Source organism: Hippopotamus amphibius, chromosome 7 (genome assembly GCF_030028045.1).
Source record: "Hippopotamus amphibius kiboko isolate mHipAmp2 chromosome 7, mHipAmp2.hap2, whole genome shotgun sequence".
Classification (NCBI taxonomy): domain Eukaryota; kingdom Metazoa; phylum Chordata; class Mammalia; order Artiodactyla; family Hippopotamidae; genus Hippopotamus; species Hippopotamus amphibius.
This window is the reverse complement of record NC_080192.1, coordinates 109922541-109945678: the sequence shown is the minus strand read 5'-3', so window position 1 is coordinate 109945678 and position 23138 is coordinate 109922541. Positions and strand designations below refer to the sequence as shown.

General features: G+C 49.6%; 1 protein-coding gene across 1 annotated transcript in view; it reads right to left on the bottom strand.

Annotated features, from left to right (window-relative positions):
• KCNK12 (potassium two pore domain channel subfamily K member 12) overlaps positions 1 to 18045 on the bottom strand; it is a 46035-nt gene extending 27990 nt beyond the window's left edge. The window contains exon 1 of the mRNA XM_057742724.1: positions 17100 to 18045. Within this exon, the coding sequence (XP_057598707.1) occupies positions 17100 to 17493 (394 nt within the window). The 5' untranslated portion in view covers positions 17494 to 18045. The remainder of the gene's footprint in view (positions 1 to 17099) is intronic.
• Between the last annotated feature and the right edge of the window lie 5093 nt (positions 18046 to 23138).

Genomic DNA, 23138 nt, shown 5'->3' with positions numbered 1-23138 from the left:
TGAAGGTGATTCTTGGGACAAAGATGCCATGAATTAAGGTCATTGCTACACACCAAGATCCACTGCATTCAGACCATCCTCCCCCAGTGCCTTTCTCACCTGCAGGGCCCAGGAGGCTTCCCTCAGCAACCTCTGAGCAGGGAGGCGAGGGCTGCCCTGCTGAACCCAGCTTTGGAGGAGGGGCCTTCTCCCCCAGCCTCAGCCTGACTTCACTTCCCACCTCCTGTGAGCCAGCAGCACCCTCAACTCCTTTCTTCTCATTATGAGGCATGCACACAAATCTCTGGATGCATCATAGAGATCCCCAGGCCCACGGTCAGTCCCTTTCCCTGGATCTTCACGTGTGATCTTGATGTCAAGAAATGGGGGAGGGGGCTTCCTAGGTGGCACAGTGGTTGAGAACCTGCCTGCCAATGCAGGGGACATGGGTTCAATCCCTGCTCCAGGAAGATCCCACATGCTGCAGAGCAACTAAGTTCGTGCGCCACAACTATTGAGCCTGCGCTTTAGAGCCCATAAGCCACAACTATTGAGCCCATGTGCTGCAACTACTGAAGCCCACGCACCTAGAGCCCGTGCTCTGCAACAAGAGAAGTCACGGCAACGAGGGGCCTGAGTACCGCAACGAAGAGTAGCCCCCACTCACCACAGCTAAAAAGAAAGCCTCCGCACAGCAAAAAAGACCCAACACAGTCAATAAAATAAATAAATAAATAAATAAATAAATAAATAAATAAATAGAAAGAACTGGGGAAGGGATAGAGAGTGAGAACCAAGATTATTGGGGAAGTTGTTGTATAACAAAGGGAGTTCAACTCGAGGATGGAAGATGCCTTAGAGGACTGGGACAGGGAGGGTCGGGGGGACTCGGGGGAGGGTGGGGGGGGAGTCGGGGGAGGGAGGGAATACAGGGATATGTGTATAAAAACAGATGATTGAACTTGGTGTACCCCCCAAAAAATAATAAATAAAATTAAAATGGGAAAAAAAAAAAACAAAGATTATTGGGGTCAATATTGAGTCGTGTTGAGTGCCGGTTACTAGATCCTGCCATTTGGCTTCTAAGAACATCTCTCACTTCTTCTAGTCTCCTTTCCAAAGGCCACAGGATCCCTGGCCCCTAGCCTTAGCCCTCTCCACCCAAATCACTTTGCACACAAATACTCAGCATCCTGGCCTGCCACATAAACAAATGAACAAACATTCATTGACCCTTAGCCTATTACGCAGGGTCCTCCCCACAACCCCATGAGGCAGACATCATTGTGAGAAAGATTTGTACAGCTGCTAAGTCGAACGTGCCAAATTCTGCTCTTTGTTCAAAGTTTGTACACCAGTGGCTATAAAATTAGAACTATCATATATCATGAGCCACTTAGAGCTCATGAAGAAACAATACACACTGGCAATTCTTTTGAATGAGTTTGGAACCACATAGCAGTTCAGAGATGAATATTACAAACTCAAGGATTTGCCACCTATAGAGACACATAAGCTCCCCATAAAATGAAGGGGACAGCTGGTAGTGGGCTGATTTAAATGTTCAAAGTGAACAGCCAAAACAAGGGACTTCACAATTATCTGGTTGTTTCCAGGCAGTCTAGAGACCGACAATTTAGACTAACTAGATTGTCTGATTTAATGGCATAACTATATAGTGACTAATCAGCCAGAATGCTCTTCTCAAACACTCATCATCACATGACACTCCTGCTCAAGAACATGTAATGGCTCCTTATTGCTCCCCACACCAAGTCTAAGATGTTTCTGCCCAGCTTTGACCTAGACCTATTAGACCAGTTTTACCTATTGTTGGTCCTCAACGTGCCTAAGGCAGGCTAGTCCTGACCTCACTCACACTGCTCCCCCAGGCCTACCCTGCAACCTGAGAGGTGGCATCAGACGCTGGAATGAGCAAAGGAACTGGGGTCTAGCTTTGCCACTCACTGTGTGATCTCAGCCAAATTATTCATAAAAACACTAGCTCATATTAGAGTGCTTATTAAATGCCATGACCAGATGAAGCACCTACATTCATGGTCTCACATAATTCTCCCAACAACAAACAGTGTGAGATAGACACTGTTTTATCCCCATTTTATAGATGTTAAAACAGAAGCTTTGGAAGTTTGTTCCATTTGTTCAACAAACACCAGGAGCTGTGCTGTGCGTTGGGAATATAACAGTGGGTGAGGAGACTAGACCCCTGTTCTCACGGAGCAGGGATGGCTAGAGGTCAGGCAACAAACAAGTAAATACAGGAACTAGATGATTTAGGAAAGTGGTACATGCTCTAATTAAGACAGTAGTGTGATGGACAGTGGCTGGGGTTGAGGGGGGGACACTATAGTCAGGTGGTTAAAGAAGACTCCTCAAGGGGTGATATTTTAGTTTTACATATTGAGGCTTGAACGTGGTTGAGAAGTCAGCCATGCTAAGACCCAGGGAGCGGGACTCCTAGGAGCAGGAACAGCAAATGCAAATGCCCTGAGATCTAAGTCCAGTCTGGCCACTGTAGTGAGTTGAGCAAAGGGGAGAGCAGTGCTAGTGAGGCTGAGAGGAGGCAGGGCCAGGTCACAGCGGACCTTGCAGGTCATGGGGAGGAGTTAGCGTTCCTGCAATGGGGAGTCAGTGGTGGGTTTCAAATAAGGGAAGGACTTGACTGATTTATACTTTTAAAGATCTCCCTGGCTGCTGTTTGGAGAAGAGGTTGTCAAGAAGCAGAGAGGAAGCTGGAGGACTGGTGGGGAGACTGATTTAGTTGCCCCAGCAACATACGATGGTTGCGATCAGAGTAGATCAGTAGTGATGGGCACAGAGACAGGAGATGCAGTTGGAATGTATTCTGCAGATTGAGCTGACAGGATCTGATGATGAATATGGAAAATTAGAGAGAAAGAGGAATCAGGATGGCTCATCATGATGGTACCGTTTATTGAGATGAGGAAGACTGAATAAAGCAGAAATCAAAAGTTGTATTTTGGTCTTTTTTAAGTTTTAATACATATTAGACAGCCAGGTGTAGATGTCAAGTTGGCCCTTGGACCCATGGTCTTGAAGCAGAGTGTGTAAGATTGGGGTTATTCATCTGGAAGTCATCAGCAGATAGGTGGGCTCTAAAGCCATGGGGTGTGAAGGGGATTAGAGAAGGTCACCCCAAAATATGCAACTTTGGCTTATTAAGGATTATTTTGAGCTGGAGGCAACAGAGAAACAGCAGACTCAGGAAAACTCTCTACCCTTCCCCTATCTGCCCAGAGGTAGGGTATAGATTTCCCTTTGTGAAGGTGTCCCCCCTCTCTGCAACTATACCAGGAAAGAACAACTCTTAATCACCAGAGACACTTTTCACCCCAAGATAGCACAAGTTGGTGTCTGCGCAACAAGCCTCACTAAAATAACCCTTACCTGCCATTAGTTTCCCCCATACATTTACCTTCTCACAATTTACCACTCCTAGTAGCCCAAGCCCTTTTGCCTTTGCCTTATCACTTCTCCACAACTTACTGTTCTTTGTTAAAATGGTATCTAAGCCTCAGGCTCAACTGCTTCTTAGGGTCTTCAATTCTTTTCTATAAAGGCCTCCACATGCATACATAATAAACCTTTTTTTTTTTTCATGTTAATCTGCTTTTGTAAGTTTAATTTGCAGTACTTTAGGTATAGAACATAAGGGGATATGGGAAAAAAGCTTTCCTCCCCTACATTTTAAGTGACATTGTCTGGAAAGAAAATCCAGGGAGAAAGGCCTAAGGACTGAGTGTGGGGCCCTGTAACAATGAGAGATCACACAAAGGAGGGGATTCAGCAAAGGAGATAGGACCACAGCCAGTGAGGAGAGCGTGATGTCTCAGAAGCCAAGAGAAAAGAGGATTTCAGGGAGGAATGGCCAGTGGTGTCAAAAGTTGCTGAGATACTGAGTAAGGTGAAGACAGGGAAGTCATCACTGGATTTGCAGAAAGGAGGCCATGGGGCAATCTTACAAGAGCAGACTCAGTGGGAATATGGGGGTGGAATCTGGATTGATGTGGATCCAGGGGAGGAAGGGAGATGTTGACTACTCTTTTGAGAAGTTTTCCCATAAAGAGGAGCAGAGAAATGGGGAGGTAGCTGGAAGGTGATGCAGGGATCAAGGGAGGGGTCTGTTAAGAAGGAAGAAATTACAGCATGTTTGCATACTGACGGAGGACAGACTGACAATGTATGGTGCCGGTAATGGCAGAAACAAAGTCTTTGAGAAAGTTGGAGGGGATGAGACCCAGTGAAGCAGACATTTGAAAGTGGACAATGTGTCTGCTGTCATAAGGGAGAAGTAGCTCCACATGATGAATGGATTTGGAGTTGTAGAGATAAGAGAGTCTGTGTCTGATTACTTTTATATTCTCAGTGAAGTGTGAGCAGAGAGTGAGGCATGTAGGCGGCCGGAGGTGGGAAGAAGAGGGATAAGCGGTGAGGTGACACAGTAGGAAGGTAGTGGGAGGGCCTGCCAGCATGGAGCGTCTGGCTGGTCCCCAGGGTCACTAATGTAAAGTTGGACCATACTGTATAGCACAGGGTACTCTCCTCAGTGCTCTGTGGTGACCTAAATGAGAAGGAAATCCAAAAAAGAGAGGATATATGTATACATATAGCTGATTCCCCTTGCTGTACAGTATAAACTAACACAATATTGTAAAGCAACTATACTCCAATAAAAAAATTAAATAAATAAAATTAAACAAACAAATAAATAAAATTGGACTCTTTTTTTGGAGCAGTCAGCATCTTTGCATGGTTTTCTCCAGCCACATGTAGTGGTTTGGGCACAGGTAAGGAATAGGTGGGAAGCTGGCATTTTGATGGTACCAGGGCGGGCATAGGGATGCAATGCAGGGAGAGATAGGGGCAAGGAAGTGAAGGGTCCTTGCAGAGGGAGTGAATCTAAGCTGGATTAGAAGAGAAACAAGGGCCCCCAAAAGATGATGGAAACATAGTAGGAGACGACGACCCGTTTTGGGGTCCAAGGAATATTCTATTGGGGCAACAGAGGATGAGAGCTGGAAGGATGGGAGGTGGTGATCAGAAGGTGAGCTTTGAAGGTAGTGCAGTTCACTGGTCACAGCAAGGACATGGGTAGAACAGAGTACGTGCTCGAGTGGGATGGAGAGAAACATTGCTGTAGATGAGATGGTCAAGGAATGTGAGGCCCAGATCTTGGATGGATCATTACTGGAAGATTGGAGAGGGGTGGACAGGGAGGCAGTAAGCCAGACTTCTTCAGTGAATGAGCAGGAGATGCTCCCTGGGAAACCCACTAGTGAATGACTGAGCTGAAATTCTAACCCAGGCCAGGGTCATCAGCACCTGCCCCTAACTAGTACACTGCTTTGCAAACTGTCTCTTGGTGATGCAGGCTTCTTCATTCTTAAAATGGAGACACATACAATACCCACTTGCCTGGCTGAACAGTGCACATCAAGGAGCTTTATAAGACACTTTCCATACACTGGGCACACACTCCATCAGCTAGACTGCTCCAGCGGACCTGGGTAACTCCAGTCAGCACAGGATACATCACCCACATCAGCTCTTGAAATACACGCTTCCGAATCACCCACTAGGTCATGTGTATTGACCACTAGTTTGACCAGAAGCCCTTGACTTTAGGGACTGCCTTAGGGATTTGGGGTTTGTGTGAAGGTGGCAATGGCAGAAAAGGGGACTTGATGTGGCTGCTGGGTTCCTGACATACTGGCTGCACGTTTCATCTCACTTTGAATACACTGGTGTGCCTGGCTACTTACAGAAGCCCTGGAGTGAATCCCTTTGCAAACTGAAGCTTTCTTTCACAAAGTGAATCATCACCTGATTTGTTAAGTGGAGATTTTCGTATTTTACTTTTTCTTAAACTGGTGCCTAGGTAGAGTTGAAAATCTTGGAAATGGCCAATTATTCAAATTTATGTTCATTCCATAAATATTTGTGGAGCCCATCCCATGTGCCAAGCCTGGTGCTAGGCACCGGGAGATGGACCAGAGAACAGGAGAGACAGGCACCTGGGTGCTGGGAGGATCAGGCCCTGCAGTTCCACTCAACGTGGGCAGAGTTTTATGTTTTCCTTTCCCTCTCTGGCCTGGGCTGTCCCTGCAGCTTTTCTGGCAGGTCCTGGTGTGAGCAGCTCACCATGAGGCGCTCAGAATTCAGAACACTTGGCAGCAAGGGAATGAGATCGTGGCCATTTGGAAAGGGTTACGGAGAAGTCACGCGGAGTGCGATTTGGGGCTTGTGTTTATCTCAACTGTAACTTTCCAGAACCTGGGACACCCCATTCCAGTAAAAGCTTCCCCAAGTATTTTTAGAGGCATTGTGATGGTGCTGGGCTATGCGGACAGGGGTGGTTTTCTGGATTTGTGGAACTGCATTTAGTTACTGATAAAACTTCTGTCCAATTTGTGAACCAACATCTGATTTCTAAGGGGTGTGCCATGGGCTGGTGATGGAAAAGGCAGAATTATTGAGCTGAGAGGCAAAATTCAGCAGGGCTTCCTTGCAGCTGGAAGCTGTGGCCACAGCCAGATGGGGCATCGGGGTCGGTGGCAGAGCTGGGACCAGAAGCCTGGCCTGGTTCAGAACTGAACTTCTCCCGCCACTCCCGGGGAGCGGGGCCTGAGGTTCAGAATCTTCTGGTTTGGTATCACTCCAGTGATTCTGCCGGGCCCCAGGCAGGGTAGGACAGGCACCCAGCTGACTCAGAGAGCCACGGAGACAGCATTGTCTGCCAGGGGAACCCCAGCCAGAATGAGCTGGCTGTCTGCTGCACACCTGCCAGCTACTGAGAGATCATTAAGGCCGTGGCCCAGCAGAAGGGCCAGTGCATGGCCAGCCCCTCCGGCTCCACAGGGCGGGGAGGGAGAGGGAGGTGCTGGGAGGTTCCTGGAGCCCAGCCTGGGCCCAGTTTTTTCCGCTCTCTTTTTATTATTTCCAGCAGTCCAAGGTTCTCAGTTACTCACACTCATTTATTCATTCCATCCATTCAACATACGTTGATTAATCGCCTCTGTGCCAAGCATTCTGCTCCATGATTTGCAGAAACTACCTCTTTGCTTTTTAATTATCTCCATCCCCAGACACGGTGCCCACTTCATAGCAGTCATGCAATGCATGGCTGCTGCCATATGGCTATTATTGTCATTAATTGTAGCAGTGACAAGCACTACTAAGACAGAGCTCTTGACCTGGAGGAAGGAGAAAGGACACCTGCTAGGTTCTGGGTCCTGTGCCAGCTTTTACCATGCCTTACCCACCAAACAGAGGTTGGCATTATTGCCAGGGAAACTGGCACAAAAACAGATAATGACCATATGTTGGGGGCAGTAATAGGGGCTCCAAGAAGGTCTTGCTCTAGTGGCCTTGTTTGAGCTGTGCCTTGAAGACCAAGTTCCCTTGGTGGAAAATGGAGAGAAAGGGAAGAACATTCCAGGTGTAGAAGACAACATGAGCAATGGCCTGGAGGCTGAATGTGCCTGGAGTTCAGGGGTGGGGTCCTGGGGGAGGGAGGGAGGGGTGGGGTAGAGGAGGGATGGCCAGAAGTTAAGAGTGGCTGGAGCCAGGGGTGCACTGGCAGGTGCTTGGTTTCATGCATTCCCTCAATGTTCTGGGCGGGTTTGCCTCCAGGACATGACCTTGGACAGTCCTGAGCTGGCCGTGTCCCCAGACTTTCCTGGCTGATGTGCTCAAGTGCGGACCTTCTGGTTATTTGCTTTTCTGTTCCTGCCTCTCCGTGGCCACTGCCACTACCCCAAGCGCAAGGCTGAGGGCCCTCAGCTCATGAGGTCCTTTCTCTGGGCAGGAGCTTGGTGCAATGGGCCCCCAAAGTTCCCATCAACAGCTCCCAGAGTTGTAGTGAGCTCTGCGTGAAGCACCACGCTTGTCCACTCTCTCTTGCCTGCCTGCAGCTGCCTTCAAAAAGGGTTCAGCGTTGTGTAGGATGCAAAGCTCAGTGTAGCCACTGGGGCTATGAGGAGCACAGCACAGCCAAATCCAAATCCCTAAACTGTGCTTGAGCCCTTGCTGACACCACCTCATATTCACCTCTGCTGCCCCCACCACCCAGCAGACCCCAGACTGGGTTGTGACTCTTTTCCCTCTGTGGTTGTACATGGCCCAGGGGCAACAGAAAGGATGCTCTACAGTCAGGAACCCTGAATCCTCTCTCCTGCCATTGACTTTTTGCTGTGTGACCCCAGGCAAGTAGCTTAACCTCTCTGAGCCTGGCTCGCTTCATCTGTGAAATGGGGTAATAGCATCCTCTTTGCTGCCCTAGGGTTTGGGGCAGGTTCCTGTGTAAACATGGGTAAAAATACAGTAAATGGGCAAACATGACATGTGGGGGGGGGGGGCGGTGACAGTCAACAAGACCAGCAATGCTTCAGTTACCCTCTTGCTCCCCAGAACAAAGGCCCTGGCTGCCGGCAGGGAGGAGTCTGGAGAGGGAATATGCTGGCAGGCCTGCAGCCTCCCCTGTCCTGCCCTAGGACTAGGAATGCTTCTTCCACCCATCAGGGGAGCTGAGCAGGCCCAGGGTGAAGGGTATAGAGTAAGGTTTGGGCCTGGGGACCTGGAGCAGCACCCTGGCTCCCACCCACGCTGGAGCTGTTTGCCTCAGTGCCGTCCTACAGCTGCCTCCACCTACAGTCCCAACACCAGATCCACCTCAGAGAAGCATGGTGAGGCCTGGCCTCAGCCACATCCGGGCTCTCTGAGGGTCTCAGCTCCACCAGCTCCCCCTAAGCCCAAGCACTGCCCGGAGGCCCGCAGCCCACTAAACCAGGAGGGTGGGCAGGGGTGTGGCTTCCCAGGGCTCTGCTCTGAGGGTGAGGACCAGAGACGCACCAGGGGACACTAGTCTAAGCCACCACTCAGTCACTTGTTCAGCTGTTCACCAAACAGCTTCTTTAAAAGGATCAAAGAGCACACCCATGAGGAATTAGTAAGACCTTCTAGTTGAGGAACCAAAGAAAATGCATGTTAAAAAGCACCCTCCCAGGTCAGTTACGTAACAGCATGGGACAGAAACACACCCCAGAGACAGCAGCCATGAGAGGGTGGGCGGCTGAGACCCAGAGGGCCGTACGCAGAGGGGCGGGCTGGGGATGAACTGGGCCTTGGTTTCCTTCCACACAGGGTGGCAGCTCAGGGCTTACCCACGAGGCTTGCCCAGTTCCGAGGAGCTGATGCTTTCCGAGGGCTTGCCAGGCAAAGCACACACAGATTAGCTCATTCAACCCTTGTAGGTGCCCATGAGGCATCGTTATCCTCACTTTACAAAGGAGGAAACTGAGGTAAGAAGAGGCACATCCTCTCCCCGGGAGCACACGGCTTGTCAGTGGCAGAACTGGGACTGGGACCCAGTCTGCAGCATTGGTGTGTTTAGCCTGCACTCAACTGCTCGAGAGGATGTGAGTGAGTAGGCTTCCTAGATATGAGAACATCAGAGCTGGAAGGGACCCAAGTGACCCCGGCACGCCCTGCTTTTAGGAATGAAGACACCGAGGCCCCACGTGGTGACGTGTCCTCCCCACAGCCGTGCAGCCAGCGAGCGGCAGAGCGGGTCCAGGCGGCTAGTCCCTGACTCACTGCTGCTTCTCTGTACCTGTGCTATGCTCAGCGCAGTCTTGGAACCAAGAATATGGGCGTCACTGGGAGCTAGTGAGGAACGCAGTCCAGGTCCCAACCAGACCAACTGAACAGAAACTTGCACTTTGACAAGTGCATGATTTGCATGCACTTTATTGATTGAGAAGCACTGCTCTGTGCTACCTGGCCTTCCTGGTCGAGAATATCTGTTACACTGTATCCAGACACTGTAAACCTTCAAATTATAAGATACTGGAAGCCCCATCCTGGAGTCACCTGGGATGAGCCCTCTAAGATCCGGGGAAAGTGACAGAGTGGGTCCCCCAGAGCTTAATCCTTCACAGGGCCCCACACACCCTTCCCTACGGACCTGCTAGTGAGCTGGGAGCTTCGCCTTGAGCTGGGGTTGCCCAAGTCCAGGGAGGACGCGACACTCACAGACGGTCCAGAGCATCCTTACCAGAGCCACTGGCTGCTAGAAGAGGAGGCCTACATTCCCCCAAGAAGTAGACCTGGCAGTTGTCTAGAGAATGGCCTGGTTTAGGACAGAACTTCCTGGGGCCAGAGCTGACAGCAGTGGTGACAGCCAAGAGTTGGCTTAGGGAGAGCCAAGGGGCTTGGGTTCTCCCTCGCTCTCTACCAGCACCTCTCCTGTACTTTCTCAGTCCCACGGAAAGTCCTTTGTCCTCAGAACCTCAAGACCCTCTGCCTCCCCAAACTTTGCCTCATAGAAACCCTGTCACTGACCCCAGGTGAGATCAGAGGCTGGGACTGCATGCCCATCTTAGCCCCACACACGTTCTGGTTTGCTGGCCGGCAGGCCCTGGCTGAGCGCTGGATCCTGGGAAGGTCAGTGGAGCCGGGCAGAAGCAAGGGGAGAGCTAGGAGACTAGGGAAGACCTGGGGCTGGAGCTGAGCACAGGAACACAATGGCTTTTTGCTCCATCTCAGCTCCTCTGAATCCGAGGTCACCACGCAAGGGCATGGAAAGTCCCACTGTAGTTGACCGGGGTGGGGGCACTGAGCTCCACCTTCAAACATAGACCTGAGGCTCCACCACCACCTTCAGATGGAGCAGGAGCTTCTCCCTGGAGGACCCCTCCAAGGCACCTCCCTTACTTTGCTTCTCCTCAGATGCCCTACTCCCCTCCCACCAAGCCCTTCCCCTTTATACTTGATGTACTGCTTTACTTTCACTCCTTCTGGGAAGCCTGGTACCTGCTCAGAAGAGCCATGGCTGGATCTGGTTCTGTACTTGTCCCATCATTTGGGGGGGTGTGTGTGTGTGTGTGTGTGTGTGTGTGTGTGTGTGTGACACAGAGAGAGAGATAGAGAGAGATCGATCTTCAGCAGTATTCAGGAAACTTCCAAGGTGGCATGAGAGCTCAAGCACCTCAGAGTCTACATAGGCAGGTCCTGGGTCAGCTCCAGCTCTCAGCAAACGCCCCTCTGACTTGCTGTGCAATCTTGGACAACCACTTTCCCTCTCTGAACCTATGCAAAATGAGGAACAAGGCTAAGTTAACCTTCTTCAGGTTGGTCTTGGAGGAGCTCTAGGGCTCCTCATAAAAGCTTTCAGGGAGTGCATGGCATCTAAGGGGAGGCCTGATGGGTGGGGCTCCAGCCGCTTCCCCAGTTAGAGCAGCTCAGCTACCATCTGTTTTCTGTAACAGGCTGTTTGTTGGCTTTTGCTGACAAAATAGTATGAATGCTTGGGGAAAGTTCTGGAGGATTTTTATGGGGCTATCCAGCTGGGATACTCTAGAGGTAGGTGTCTGCTCCATGTGGCACAATTTTGGGCCATTCCAGGCCGGGGTCCTTGGGCACAGTCAGGACCAAAGCGAATAACACTCTCCCTCAGCTGGCTTGGCCCAGGAGTGGTGGGAATGCAGGGGACAGGAAAGAAGAGGGTCCATGTGTTCCCTCTCTGACTTTAATGGCTGGGTAGCTGCTCCCGTTTTCCTTCCTGCCCTTCTTCACACCCTAAAATTTCCCAAAGGAAGTGGTTCTCATTAAAGCAAGGGAGGCTGGAGATGCTGAAGCCACTGCCTTGTTCAGGGGTCAGCTCAGCCCCTGGGACTGAGTGCAATCCTGGAGAAAACCAAGTGGATCTGTGGCCTGTTTCCATGGAGCAATTTTCTGGGTAACTGTCCAGTCTCTTCTAGGCTTTGTAGAGGTTCTAGGCTCAGCTCAGGAGAGACAGTCCTTCACTCCAAAGGGACTGACCCCAAGAGCCATGAAGACGGCAGAGTGCCTTGACTATCAATTTCACTGCTGGGAATTCAACCAAAGGAGATATTGCATAAAGAAAAGGCCATCTTCATAAACATGATCCCTGTGGCATTACTCACCATAGGCCCCCAAATTGGGAACCATGCCCAACTATCCAGCAATAGGGGTAGTAAATTACAGAACATCAATTAGATAGAATATTATGCACCCATTAAAATTAGTATGTGAACGGTGTGTGGAAACGTGGAAACAACACTGATGATAAAATGCTACCAAAAGTAGCTCAGCACTTGTCAATTAGTTCCCTTTCTTTTTCCTACAAAAGGTGACAAAGAACTCCATGGGAATTTGCAAAAATGAAAACAGTTATGTTAGGGCAGAGTATTATGAGTTATTATAATTATTGACTATTTACAATGTGCTGGGTTCAGTGCTGGATGAGCAGTGAATTAGAATGTATTTCCTTGCTCTCCATCTACAGCTTCAAATCTAATGATGGATTCTTTCCCCCTAAATGTCCTTCAAAGTTGTCATAGCATCATCTTCCAGTAAAAAATAGCTGATGAGAGAAATGAGTGAGGAAAGGTGCTCCTCTCCTTCTGGGTAACGTATTTCACTCCCGGCATCAGAGCCACCTCCAGCTGGATTACATACATGTCAGAAGAAAACCAAATGTAAATGTGGTATTGACATTTTGGTCTTATAATGTCTTAGTTTCCTTTGAAGCAAAATGTTTAAAAAACTCCATGTTAAAAAAGAAGAAAAAAGTTAGGACTTGTTACTAACCTCGCAGTTGAATAATTAAGTATGCCTAATTCTGAAAGTAGCAAGCTAAATTATGCAGTGCCAAAAGTAACATCTCTCATACCTACACCATCCTGGCTATAGCGGCATGGTTTTAGCTTTATAGCTAAAATACGCTGCCAGAAAACCTAATAAAAGGAAGCAAAAATATTTCTGTTTATATCAAGCTGCCATTTGAGAGAGACTTTTAAATATGTTCTTCCCTATGTGTAAATCTGACAGCAATTGCATAATTAAAACCCCAGTGGAGAGTTTCCTTTTAATCTTTTCAAAGTAAACCAATAAAACATCCTTTAGGATATGAAATGATGGATTAATACTCTTCGGATTGTTTGAATACCTTTGAGCTAAGGACTGCCTCCAAGAATACTGCTTATAACTAAAAGAACACCAGCCACCGTCTTTATCTTCAGGATTTCATGTAATCACAGGAGATGCAGATAACAACACGCCAAAGGTGACCCATGCATGATTACGAGTTCTGCTTGTCTTGGATTTTGTTGAATGGAGGAATGAATAAATGGAAGCATTTACATTAAAACAAACTTGATTTCAACCCCTTGGGAATACGTCCCATAGCATAAATGGGAGAAGTAATAATTGCCCAGGATTTCAGTTCGGTGTAAGCAATCAATATGAATAATTTAGGCCACAAAGTGGATTTTCATATTGCTGGAGCTATTCAGACTGACTTCCTATGCAGCCTCAACTACCATGACAATCACTGGCAAATCTTCCCCCTGGGTCTATGTGTGTCTACACAGTTGCAAATTTCCTGGCTCTGGATATGGGCCTTGTTCAAGCCAAATGTCAGGACAAATATTCCACCTCATCACGATGTTTCATCTAACTGTAGTACACACAGCCACACCTGAAGTTTTCTTCTATGTCCACCTCTAGCTGAAGGCCCATTCCTGCCCCTCCTTCCCCGCCCCTACACACACACACACACACACACACACACACACACACACACACAGGTGCAAAAGAAAGCAGAGAGCAAGTGCCTGCTGTCCTTGGACCAAAATTTACCCGAACGTATCCTACTTTCTTGCATTCCTGTCTCTGACCTTCTTGGTACTGGCTCTTGCCTTCCCAGCTGTCTAAGACTTACCAGATGCTTCTAGTCTATGTGACCTCTAAGATGCGTCTTACACATCATGTTTTCTCTGGACTTAATCAACTGTTGGCCTGACCAACAGACCAGTCCTTCTGCTCAGCCCTGCTGCGGTGTCTGTCAGACACACACACACACGTTATTAAACACTTTAGCCTCAAACAGGAATGTGCCCACCGATTATATATGAATGAAACTGGCAGAATAAACACTTGGATTCTGGACCCAGCTGAACACATAATTAACTGTGACCTGAGACACATCCCTTAACACTCTGAGCCGCATGGGTTTGTACCAAAGGACCCCTCCTTGTTCCAATCATCATTAATGAGGCTAGCCAAGATGTGGCACCCATGAACACTGCAATCCAACTATCCATGTTGGAATATGCTTCAACATTTGTCTTGTAGAATAAGCTTTAACATTTCAAAATACAGCACTTGGGGCCTGATATATACATCACAATATATCACATTTATGGGATGAATGAAGAGAGGTTTTTCTGCACGAAAGTCTAGACAAATCATTTAGTTGAGTCTAATACAATATAAGAAAACATCTACACTGCTGCATGGACCATACTGAGACAGTCAAATAAAACTGAGTGCATGCTAATTTTCCTGTTCGCTGGATGAGGTGGCAGATAGAGAATCCTGACTGCCCAATTTGGACTCAGCTTTGGCTCCCTGAGTTGCTGAATCCATAAAAGCACCAATAATAACTGTCTCTGAAGACTCCGGGCATTTAAGGGAAAGGAGCTATATAAACAGAAGTGAAACTGATATATGTAGGTCTTTACTTAAATCTCATCCAAGTACACTTTGCAAGAGAAGGATGAAATAAAAACCATGCTACTTCAGGATTCAGCAGAACTTATCTGACAGAGTGATCAGTTTGAACCACTGCCCCAGACCATGACAGCAGGTGGATAACTGACAGAGGCCCTGCTACTTGTGTGGCTCTCTTGGCACTTCTGCAAAGGGGCTAGTTCAATGCTGAGCTATCCACAGGCGGGTTCTGGTCCCTGAGTGCAGCTCTTCTCAGAGATAACTGTCTCCCTGCAGCAGATTTTGGAAACAGTGTGCTGGGTCATTTGTAACATAGCCACAAGCTTCAATGTAGCCCTCCTACAATGCTTGCCTACCTCCCAAAACACAAATCAAGAAAGAGAACATAGTTTCTTTCTGCTTGACTAAAGAACAACCAATCCTGCCAGTAGATTAAAGGCTTGGGCTTGGAACAATTTGCCAACACACTGACTTGATTTTGTGCAAAGAGCTGAAAGAAGCTGTAGAAGCTGTGGCTGGGCAGTGCAAGAAGACACTGATGGGAACTCATCAGAAAGACACAGAGATCACAGGTCACTAGAATGAGGCCCCATTTGGATAGATTCATGGCCTGTAGAGGATGGGGACACTTCTATCACCTTTCCCTTAAACTGTAGGAAGCCAAAGTCAGAGCACACCCTGGGAAAGAAATGCTGTGGCTGCCCAATATGTGTACAGGTGTGCCTCTAGGTAAAAGCAAAAGGGTGTGTTTACAAGAGGAAGAGAATAAATCAATAATGAGCTATGAACACATGATGTCATCTTCCAGGACTAAGCATCTTTAGTACTTTTAAAGCACTTTAAAAAAAACTCTAGTTGCTATAGCAACTTGATGCAGCTCTTAAAAGGGGAATTTTTAAGGGGGTCATTTTATATCTTCAATCACCATAACAACATGATATAGCTTTTAAAGCGTATTTTTATCCAATTTGTGTGTGCTTTGGAGTTGGGCCACATTTGCCTTTTCTATTTAAAGTCATCAGATCAAACATGACACATGAAAATTCACTGAAAGGAAGCCCTTTCGTAGACTATACATATACTCTCAGAGAGCCATCTCTAGCTGCTCATATTCTGCACGTGGATGCAGTCTTTCTCTGTGCCTCCCAGCAGCCATCTGCAATGGCTTACACTGGTCAGTTAGTCCATGCTCCACCTCTAAGCTGGCATACCAATCCAGCCCAGAACCCCTCCACAGAAGGCATGCCTATGGAATCCCTCACCTCTCAGCCCAGTGAGTCTAGTCCCCTCCTTCAAAACTACCACCAGGAGACAGTGCTTTGGGGTGATTATAGGCATGACTAGCTAAGTGCCTTGGCTGGGACTCAAAGCAAGAGTGGATGAGACACAAAGTCTTGCTGAAGTGAAAATCTTGTATTTATTCTGCACTCTATACAGTAACGGGAGGAGGTCTGTTTCACATGACACCCAGGGCCCAGGGAAGGGGTGGGGGTGGGGGTATGCAGAAAGTGGGTGAGAGGAGAAGAAAGAGAGGGACAGGGTGGAGTAGGGAGCAGTGGTGGCTTCAGAATCGCTACAGGAGAGGCTCAGAGGAGGGGTGAAAGAAGTGAGGGGCTTCAAGGAATATTTGCACAGAATTTTTTGTACAGTTGCAAAGTCATTAACTATTTTACCAAAAATAAGAGGAAGGGATGATGAAAAGTATAGAGAAACTACCCACTGCACCCAAGCTACCCCTTGGCACCACTATTGGTTGGAAAAGATAGCAAGGTAACAAAGAAGAGAGGTCAAGAAATTGGAGGGGAAGTTGGAGAAGGTGGGGGGCGGAGTAAGGGGAGAAAACCAGAACCAGAGCTGCTGAAGTCCTATTCTCCAAGTCTAATGTACTTTTCTTTTGGGAGGGGGTGCTGTAGACTGCAGAAAAAAAGGTGGGAAGGAGATCTAGGTATTAGTCTGGGGAAAAGGTCGCCTTCCCCAGTTTAAAAGGGCTAGAGGACTCTGAGGGAAAACGCGTGGTAAAAGAAGAAAGACGAGACAGAGAAAGGAGATAAAAACTCTGTAAGTGGAGAGAGGATCGGCTTTCCAAATCACCTGGATGAGGAAACCGAGGACCAAGGGGCGTGAGAAATAAGAAGGAAGCTGCAGGCCCCTGATACATATTCACCCAAGTCCTTTTCAAGAAGCGAAAACGGAGGCACAAGAGGTTAGGTCACGGAGCTGGCAAGTGCTGCATAGCTGGTGGCCCCCGGTCTGCCCAGCGCCCGGGTGAGGGTGCTCCCCGTGTGGCCTCTCTGCCAGGCAGTCCCCGCCGGGTGAGCGCCAGAGACGGGCCTCTCAGGCCACCTCCCGCGCCAAAAGCCAGTAAAGAGGGAGACTGGCAGGAGGAGGGGGACGGGCTGGGAGGAGAGGGCTACATGAAAGTAGGCAACGGGGCATCGGAAGGGAAGAGGGAGCCGAGGGACGCGGCTCGAGCCCCGAGCAGTGGAAAGGGCTGCAGGTGACCGGCGCGGAGAGGAAAGTCGCGCGCGGGGCGCGCCGCTCACCTATGGTCGACACCACGGTGCCCACGAAGTAGAAGGCGCCGGGGAAGTCCCAGCGCGGGCGCAGCGCGTCGGCGCGGACGCCGGCGGCCAGCGCGGCCTCGTAGTGCCGGAGGAAGGCGCGCAGCTCCGGCTCGGCCACGCCGTGCGCCGCGCTGAAGTTGCGCAGCGTGGCGCCCCAGCGCGCCCGCGCCTCCGCCTCGCCCGGGCTCTCGAGCGCCGAGAAGACTGTGGCGCCCGCCACCAGGTAGAGGCCGATGAGCGCCGCCAGCAGCACGAAGCGGCCCGTGTCCTCGTTGAGGTGCGAGCGGCGGCAGCAGCAGCAGCAGCAGGAGGAGGGGCGCGGCAGGCGGCGGCGGCAGCGGCGGGGCGGGGGCCGGGGGCTGCGGGAGGACATGGTCCGGAGCTCAGCCCCGGGGCCGGGGCGGCGCTCGGGGCCCGGGCCGCGACATCCCCCCCGCGGGAGCAGAAACGTGAGGATGGTGACCAGGGGTCGGGGGCCGCCGCGGAGCCCCTCGCCGCCTCCGCCAGAGCCCGGACGGCGGGGCGCCTCCGCCTCCTCCTCGGCGCTCAGGCCGCACACGGGTCCCGCGGCCCTTCGGGCGCCGGAGCTGGGGCGCTCCTTTCCGCGCCCCGACGCCTGGCCGGCTCCCACGGCTTCTCACCCACCGCCCTCGGGCGCGGGGGTCTCAAGGTAGGCCCCTGCCGCCTTGTGGCCGGCGTCCGCGGGGCCCCGGGCCTCATACTCCTCTCCAGACAGGCCGCGGGCTGCGGGAGGGGCGGGCAGTAGAGCCCAGGCGCCTAGGACCGGGACAGGGCAGCAGGGCACGAAGAGAGACCCCGGCGGCGTCCCATAAGGCGTTCCCAGTTCAGCGGCTCCCGGGCGCGGGCTCCGTGGGCGGTCCAGCGCCCGCCCCCGGGCTTGAGCTGGCGGCGTCGGCTTCGGAGCCTCGGAACCGAGCGGAGTCCGGGGAAGCGCTCCCTTTCCAGCTCCAGCCGGAGAGCCACCCGGCACGGAGAGGCGGAGTCACCGGCGCCCGGGGCGGGGTGTTGGGGGGGTGGGGAGTAAGGAAGGGAGAGAAGGGGTGGGGAGTTGGGCTGCTGCGACGCCTCCCGGTCGTTCTGGCGGCACTAATGCGGGGCACCGGAGCAGGTGTCCGGACTGCGGTGCTGGCTACCACCCCGCCAGGGAACACCGTCCAGGCCCTCACTGCGCTTCGACTCCGGAATCCCTCCCTTCTGTCCAAGCCGCCGCCAAACTTTGCTCAACTTGATGTTGTCCTGCGGTGTTAGGTGCTGGAGGCCGAAAGACGCTAATTTCCCGACACTGGGTTCTCTGGCTCCATCAGAAGTTTAAGTTCCCTTTCGCTCACTTCTCCTTCCTGAATCCATCCACAATGCCAGGTCTTGGAGGGTTTCTTTGGGGATCAGATCCCGCTTGGGAGCGGGGGTGGGGTCACTCGGCTTGGGGAGGCTGGGGAATGAGGGCGTCTCCTCCCCCTCCCGACCGAGCGGGCGGCCGGCGTCAGCACCGCGGACAGCGCATCGGTGCCGCAGCCGTGGGGCGGGCGGCGCTCGGGCTGCGGGGACCCGCGGCGCGGGACCAGCGGGTCACCCTGCTGCGCTGTGCTCCCCAAACCCTCTGTTTCCCTTCCTACCTCCAGTGTGTCCCCTCAGCCCCTAAGGCAGGTGCGGTAGCTGAAGCAGAGTGCTGACAGGGCGGGGACGCTGCGGAATAGAGACGGGGGGAGGAGTCAAGAGCGAGTAGGGGACCAAGGTGCCACGGGAGGAGGAAGCGTTCAGGCCCACCCGGCTGCTGGATCTCCTTATGTCACCCCGGCCCAGGGTGGGGGACCCTGGGTAAGAACCTGGCTGCGGCAGGGTGGGTAGAGGAGGTGTAGGGAGAGCTCACTAGCCGGCTCCCCAGAGGCCGGCGGCGGGAAGGCTGTGTTCTTGAGCGCTGGGGGGGTGGGGGTGGGGGGTGGGGGGCCTTATGTCGTCTCCCCCTCCGCCCCACGGCAACAGGGAAACACGGCGTGGGGCTCGGCCCTCCTGCCGGAGCTTCTCTGCCCCGCGCAGGCCGGCTTTGCCTGCATCTGTAAGTTCTGTGTCGAGGAACGCCCTTGGTACAGATAGAAAACCGTCCTCTTCTGGCAGCCAGCCCCTTCTCTGTCCGTCTCCTTTCCACAGGAGAGGGGGACCCTGATGACGATGAGACGATACAGATGACAGAAAATGAAGACAATGATGGAGACTGTGCTTAGATACCCTAGGTGGGTGAACTGCGGCAAAATACAGAACTAGCCTCCCACCCCAAATCTCCAGCTGTCTGGCTTCCACCATAGAAAACACTCAAGCTAAGGTTGACCCAAAGGAGTGGCATCATCAGTCCCCTAAGCGTCAGGGAACTCAAAGTGGTTCCTGAGCAAGCGTCCACCATTCACTAAGCATTTCAAACCCTGGAAACCAGGTCCTTCTGACCCTATGCCTGGAGGTGGAGACTGGAGAGCGGGGGGGGGGGGGGGGGGGGGGAGGCAAGGGAGCTGTCCAGAAACTAAAAGGCATCTGACTTGAGATGTTGCTTTTCCCAAACCAGGGCACGTCAGAGACTTGGATCTTCCTAGAAATTCTATTCCAGTTTATAGATGGAGCCAACTCTACTCCCATTTGTGTTAGAGAAGGAACAAGTGGGAGAAGCTCTACCACTAGCATAGTCAGTACCAGCCTTACTGGTACTGGATGGCATGTGGTTAGCTTTGCAGTGGTCTTCTCAGAAAGGGGGAACCTTTGTGTGAGGGAGAGAACATTTCATCCACTGGGAATATAGAGCCCTCTCCCCCTTTTTCTGGAGCACAGTGGGAGCCTTATGTAAACACAAGTTTTTGCTATTGCATACTATTGTTATTATTGGCAAAATACATCTCAACTATTCTCTCCAAGCCTTTGCCTCCCCTATGCTCACCACTGGTGTCACCCCAACCTGTTCCCCCATCCCTACAATACCCCCATCTCTACAAGGTCCTGCAGGCAGGGAGGACAGCCTAGCCATGGACCTCCAGGGCTGGGTTCCACTTGACTGGTCAGCTCTGACAGAACTCCTAGAAGTGTCACTCCAGGAGTTGGCCCTGGAGCCTCCAGATGCAGCTGAAGGGCATTGCCTGATTTTTCAGTGATTTTCTTTGCCCAGACTCCCAGGGCAGGGACACAGTGCTTTGCTGCAGTGTTCTGTGCCTCTGGACCTGCTCCTTGCCCAGTTGGCAGAGGGCCTGCCTTGTCCTCCAGCTTCTTATTCCAGCTTGATTAGTAGCAAACCCCTGGCATCAATCTCAGCTCTGAATGATCTAATCAATTTATATAATAGGGAAATGATGAGTTCCCTGAACATAAGCTTGGGTCCTTTGGGGAACCAGCACCATGATGTATGCTGCTTTTGCCCACTGAATCAATATAAGTCACTGGCTTCCAACTGGCTATCCTCAAAGCTTTTATCTCAGCCCTGAATTGCTGCAACAGACTCCAAAGAGTGGGAGGTTGCCATCACAGATGTGTCCATGCTTCTGTCTATTCTGCCTATGCCTGCCCGTCATTGCCCTGATCCTGCCCATTTGATCTGATCATGCGACTGGTGTCCCTAGACTACAGTCTCCAATGGTTCCTTCAAAACGATAAAAATTCAGTGTTTAAACCATTGTGGCTGCTATTCAAAGTCCTTGGTAGTGTGATTCCCAACAAATCATTCCAACCTCACCTTCTACTACTTGCTACATATCCCCCAAGTACTCCATAACCAGCCCAGTCGCCAGTGCTTGTCTTATGCTATGTCCCCTGCTGGAGTGCCGTCTTCTTTCTCTTCTTCTCTGGCTCTTCACATATGCAGCTCAACTCAGGTTAGACCTTTATTCGTCTAGAAAGCTTTTCTTTTTTTTGTAGAATATTTTGACTCAATCACTTTGTCATCATTTCAACTGTAGATTATTTGATTCTGAATGTCCTCAACAACTTCAGACAAAACACCTGAGCAGGTACAGCCTCTCTCTGACTCTCCCAGTCTCTCTCTCTCTCTCTCTGTCTTTCTGTACTTTGTAAAAGAAAACACAATGGCAGGAGTGTTAATCAGGAAAATTAGGTAAGGTCAAATGCAATCAATTGTCGATTCCACTCCGAGGTATATGTCCAAGATAAAGGAAAACATACATTCATGCAAAAACTTGTGTGTGAATGTTCATAGCAGCATTATTCATAAAATCCCCAAAGTGGAAACAACCCCTCTGTCCATCAACTGATGAATAGATCAGTACCATGTGGTACATCCATACAATGAAATATTCAGCAATAAAAAGGAATGAAGTACTGATTCGTGCTACAATATGAATGAATCTTGAAAGCATTATCCTAAGTGAAAGAGGCCAGTCACAAAAGATGAGATAGTGTATGATTTCATTTGTATGAAATGTCCAAAATAGGAAAATCCATAAGGACTTAGTAACTTAATGGTTGCTTACGGCTGGGGGATTGAAGAGGAATGGGAGTGACTGCTAATGAGTATGAGAGTGATAAGTGCCTTTTGAGAGTGATAAAAAATATTTTTAAATTGATTGTGGTGATGATTGCACAGCTCTATGAACATACTAAAAAGCTTCATATTGTACATTTTAAATGTGTGAATTGTATGGTATGTGAATTATATCTCAGTAAAGCTGTTAAAAACCAAATACAAATGCAACTAATCAAGCAAATCTTTATTGAAAAATGGAAATAGAAAAGAACCTATCCCAAGAAAAATAATTTCTTTAAAATAAGAAAATAGGAAAAAATGGAAAGTTTAGCTGTGCTAAAGGGAAAATTGATTATGAAATTAAACTTGAATAAATGAGTTTGTGCCACAAAATACTTTCTCTTAAAGATTAATCTGTGTTGGTAACATTTTTATGAAAAATTCTGCGTTCCAAATAGCAAATTTCAAATGTCCTGGATGTCTCCAAACTTCTTTGATCCTCCTGATCTCAAAACTTATATACATATACACACACACACATATATATTTATATAAATAAATAAATATATGTATATAAAATATAAAAATATAACATAAAATCTGGAGAAGCTGATCATCTCTATCCTGTAAAGGATCACTTGAATAGCATTCTCAGTTGTACAAATGCAGAAACCCTCTTCCTCTCATTCTTCTGTAATTAGGGTCTCATAAGGCCTTTTATGTTTTATGTGATTTGGCAAAAACTTTCTCACCACGTGTTTTACAGAGCTGGTGGCCAAGGAGGAGTGGACCAATTTTACCCAAGGCCTTTGCAGATGGAAAGGAAAAATGTCTGATCTGTCTTCCCTGAATCTGAGGTCAGAGACCCTGCTGAGGAAAGGTAGGGGGCAGTGTCTAACCACAGCCCAGGGACACAGAGAGATTGGGGGTGGGAGAAGTGGGGGAAGGCCTTTTGAAATTTTTCTGAGGAAGAGCAATCTGAGTAGAGGCTAGGCTCAGACAAGTGTCTAAATGCTTTGGTGGGACAGGATGTAACTGATATTGGATGCCCCATAGGTCCATCTCCCTGGCACTGTGTGAGATTTGAAGAGTAGGGTTGAACCTGGACTTGTGACCTGAGAAAAGGGCAGCCTTGGTGCCCAAGGTGGCAACTCATGGATGCACTGTTCAGTGCATCTGAACAGTGATAGAAAAGCAATGCTACAAACAGTGCAGAGGCACTTGCAATAACAGGGGTAACCTTGCTCCTTTTCTTTACAGTTGGTATTTGGAAGAGGGAGTTACTTTTAGACTGAACATCTACTATCTACATGTTCTATCCATTATTAAAAGTGGGTATTGAAATCTCTAACTATTACTGTAAAATGATCTATTTCTCCTTTCAAATATGTCAGTGGTTGCTGCATATATTTTGGGGCTTTGTTGTTTGGTGCATATATGTTTACAATTGTTATAACTTCTTGATGGATTTACCCTTTTAACAATATGTGATGTCCTTTTATTTATTTATTTTTTTGGTCTCATACTAATTTTTTATTTAAAGTCTA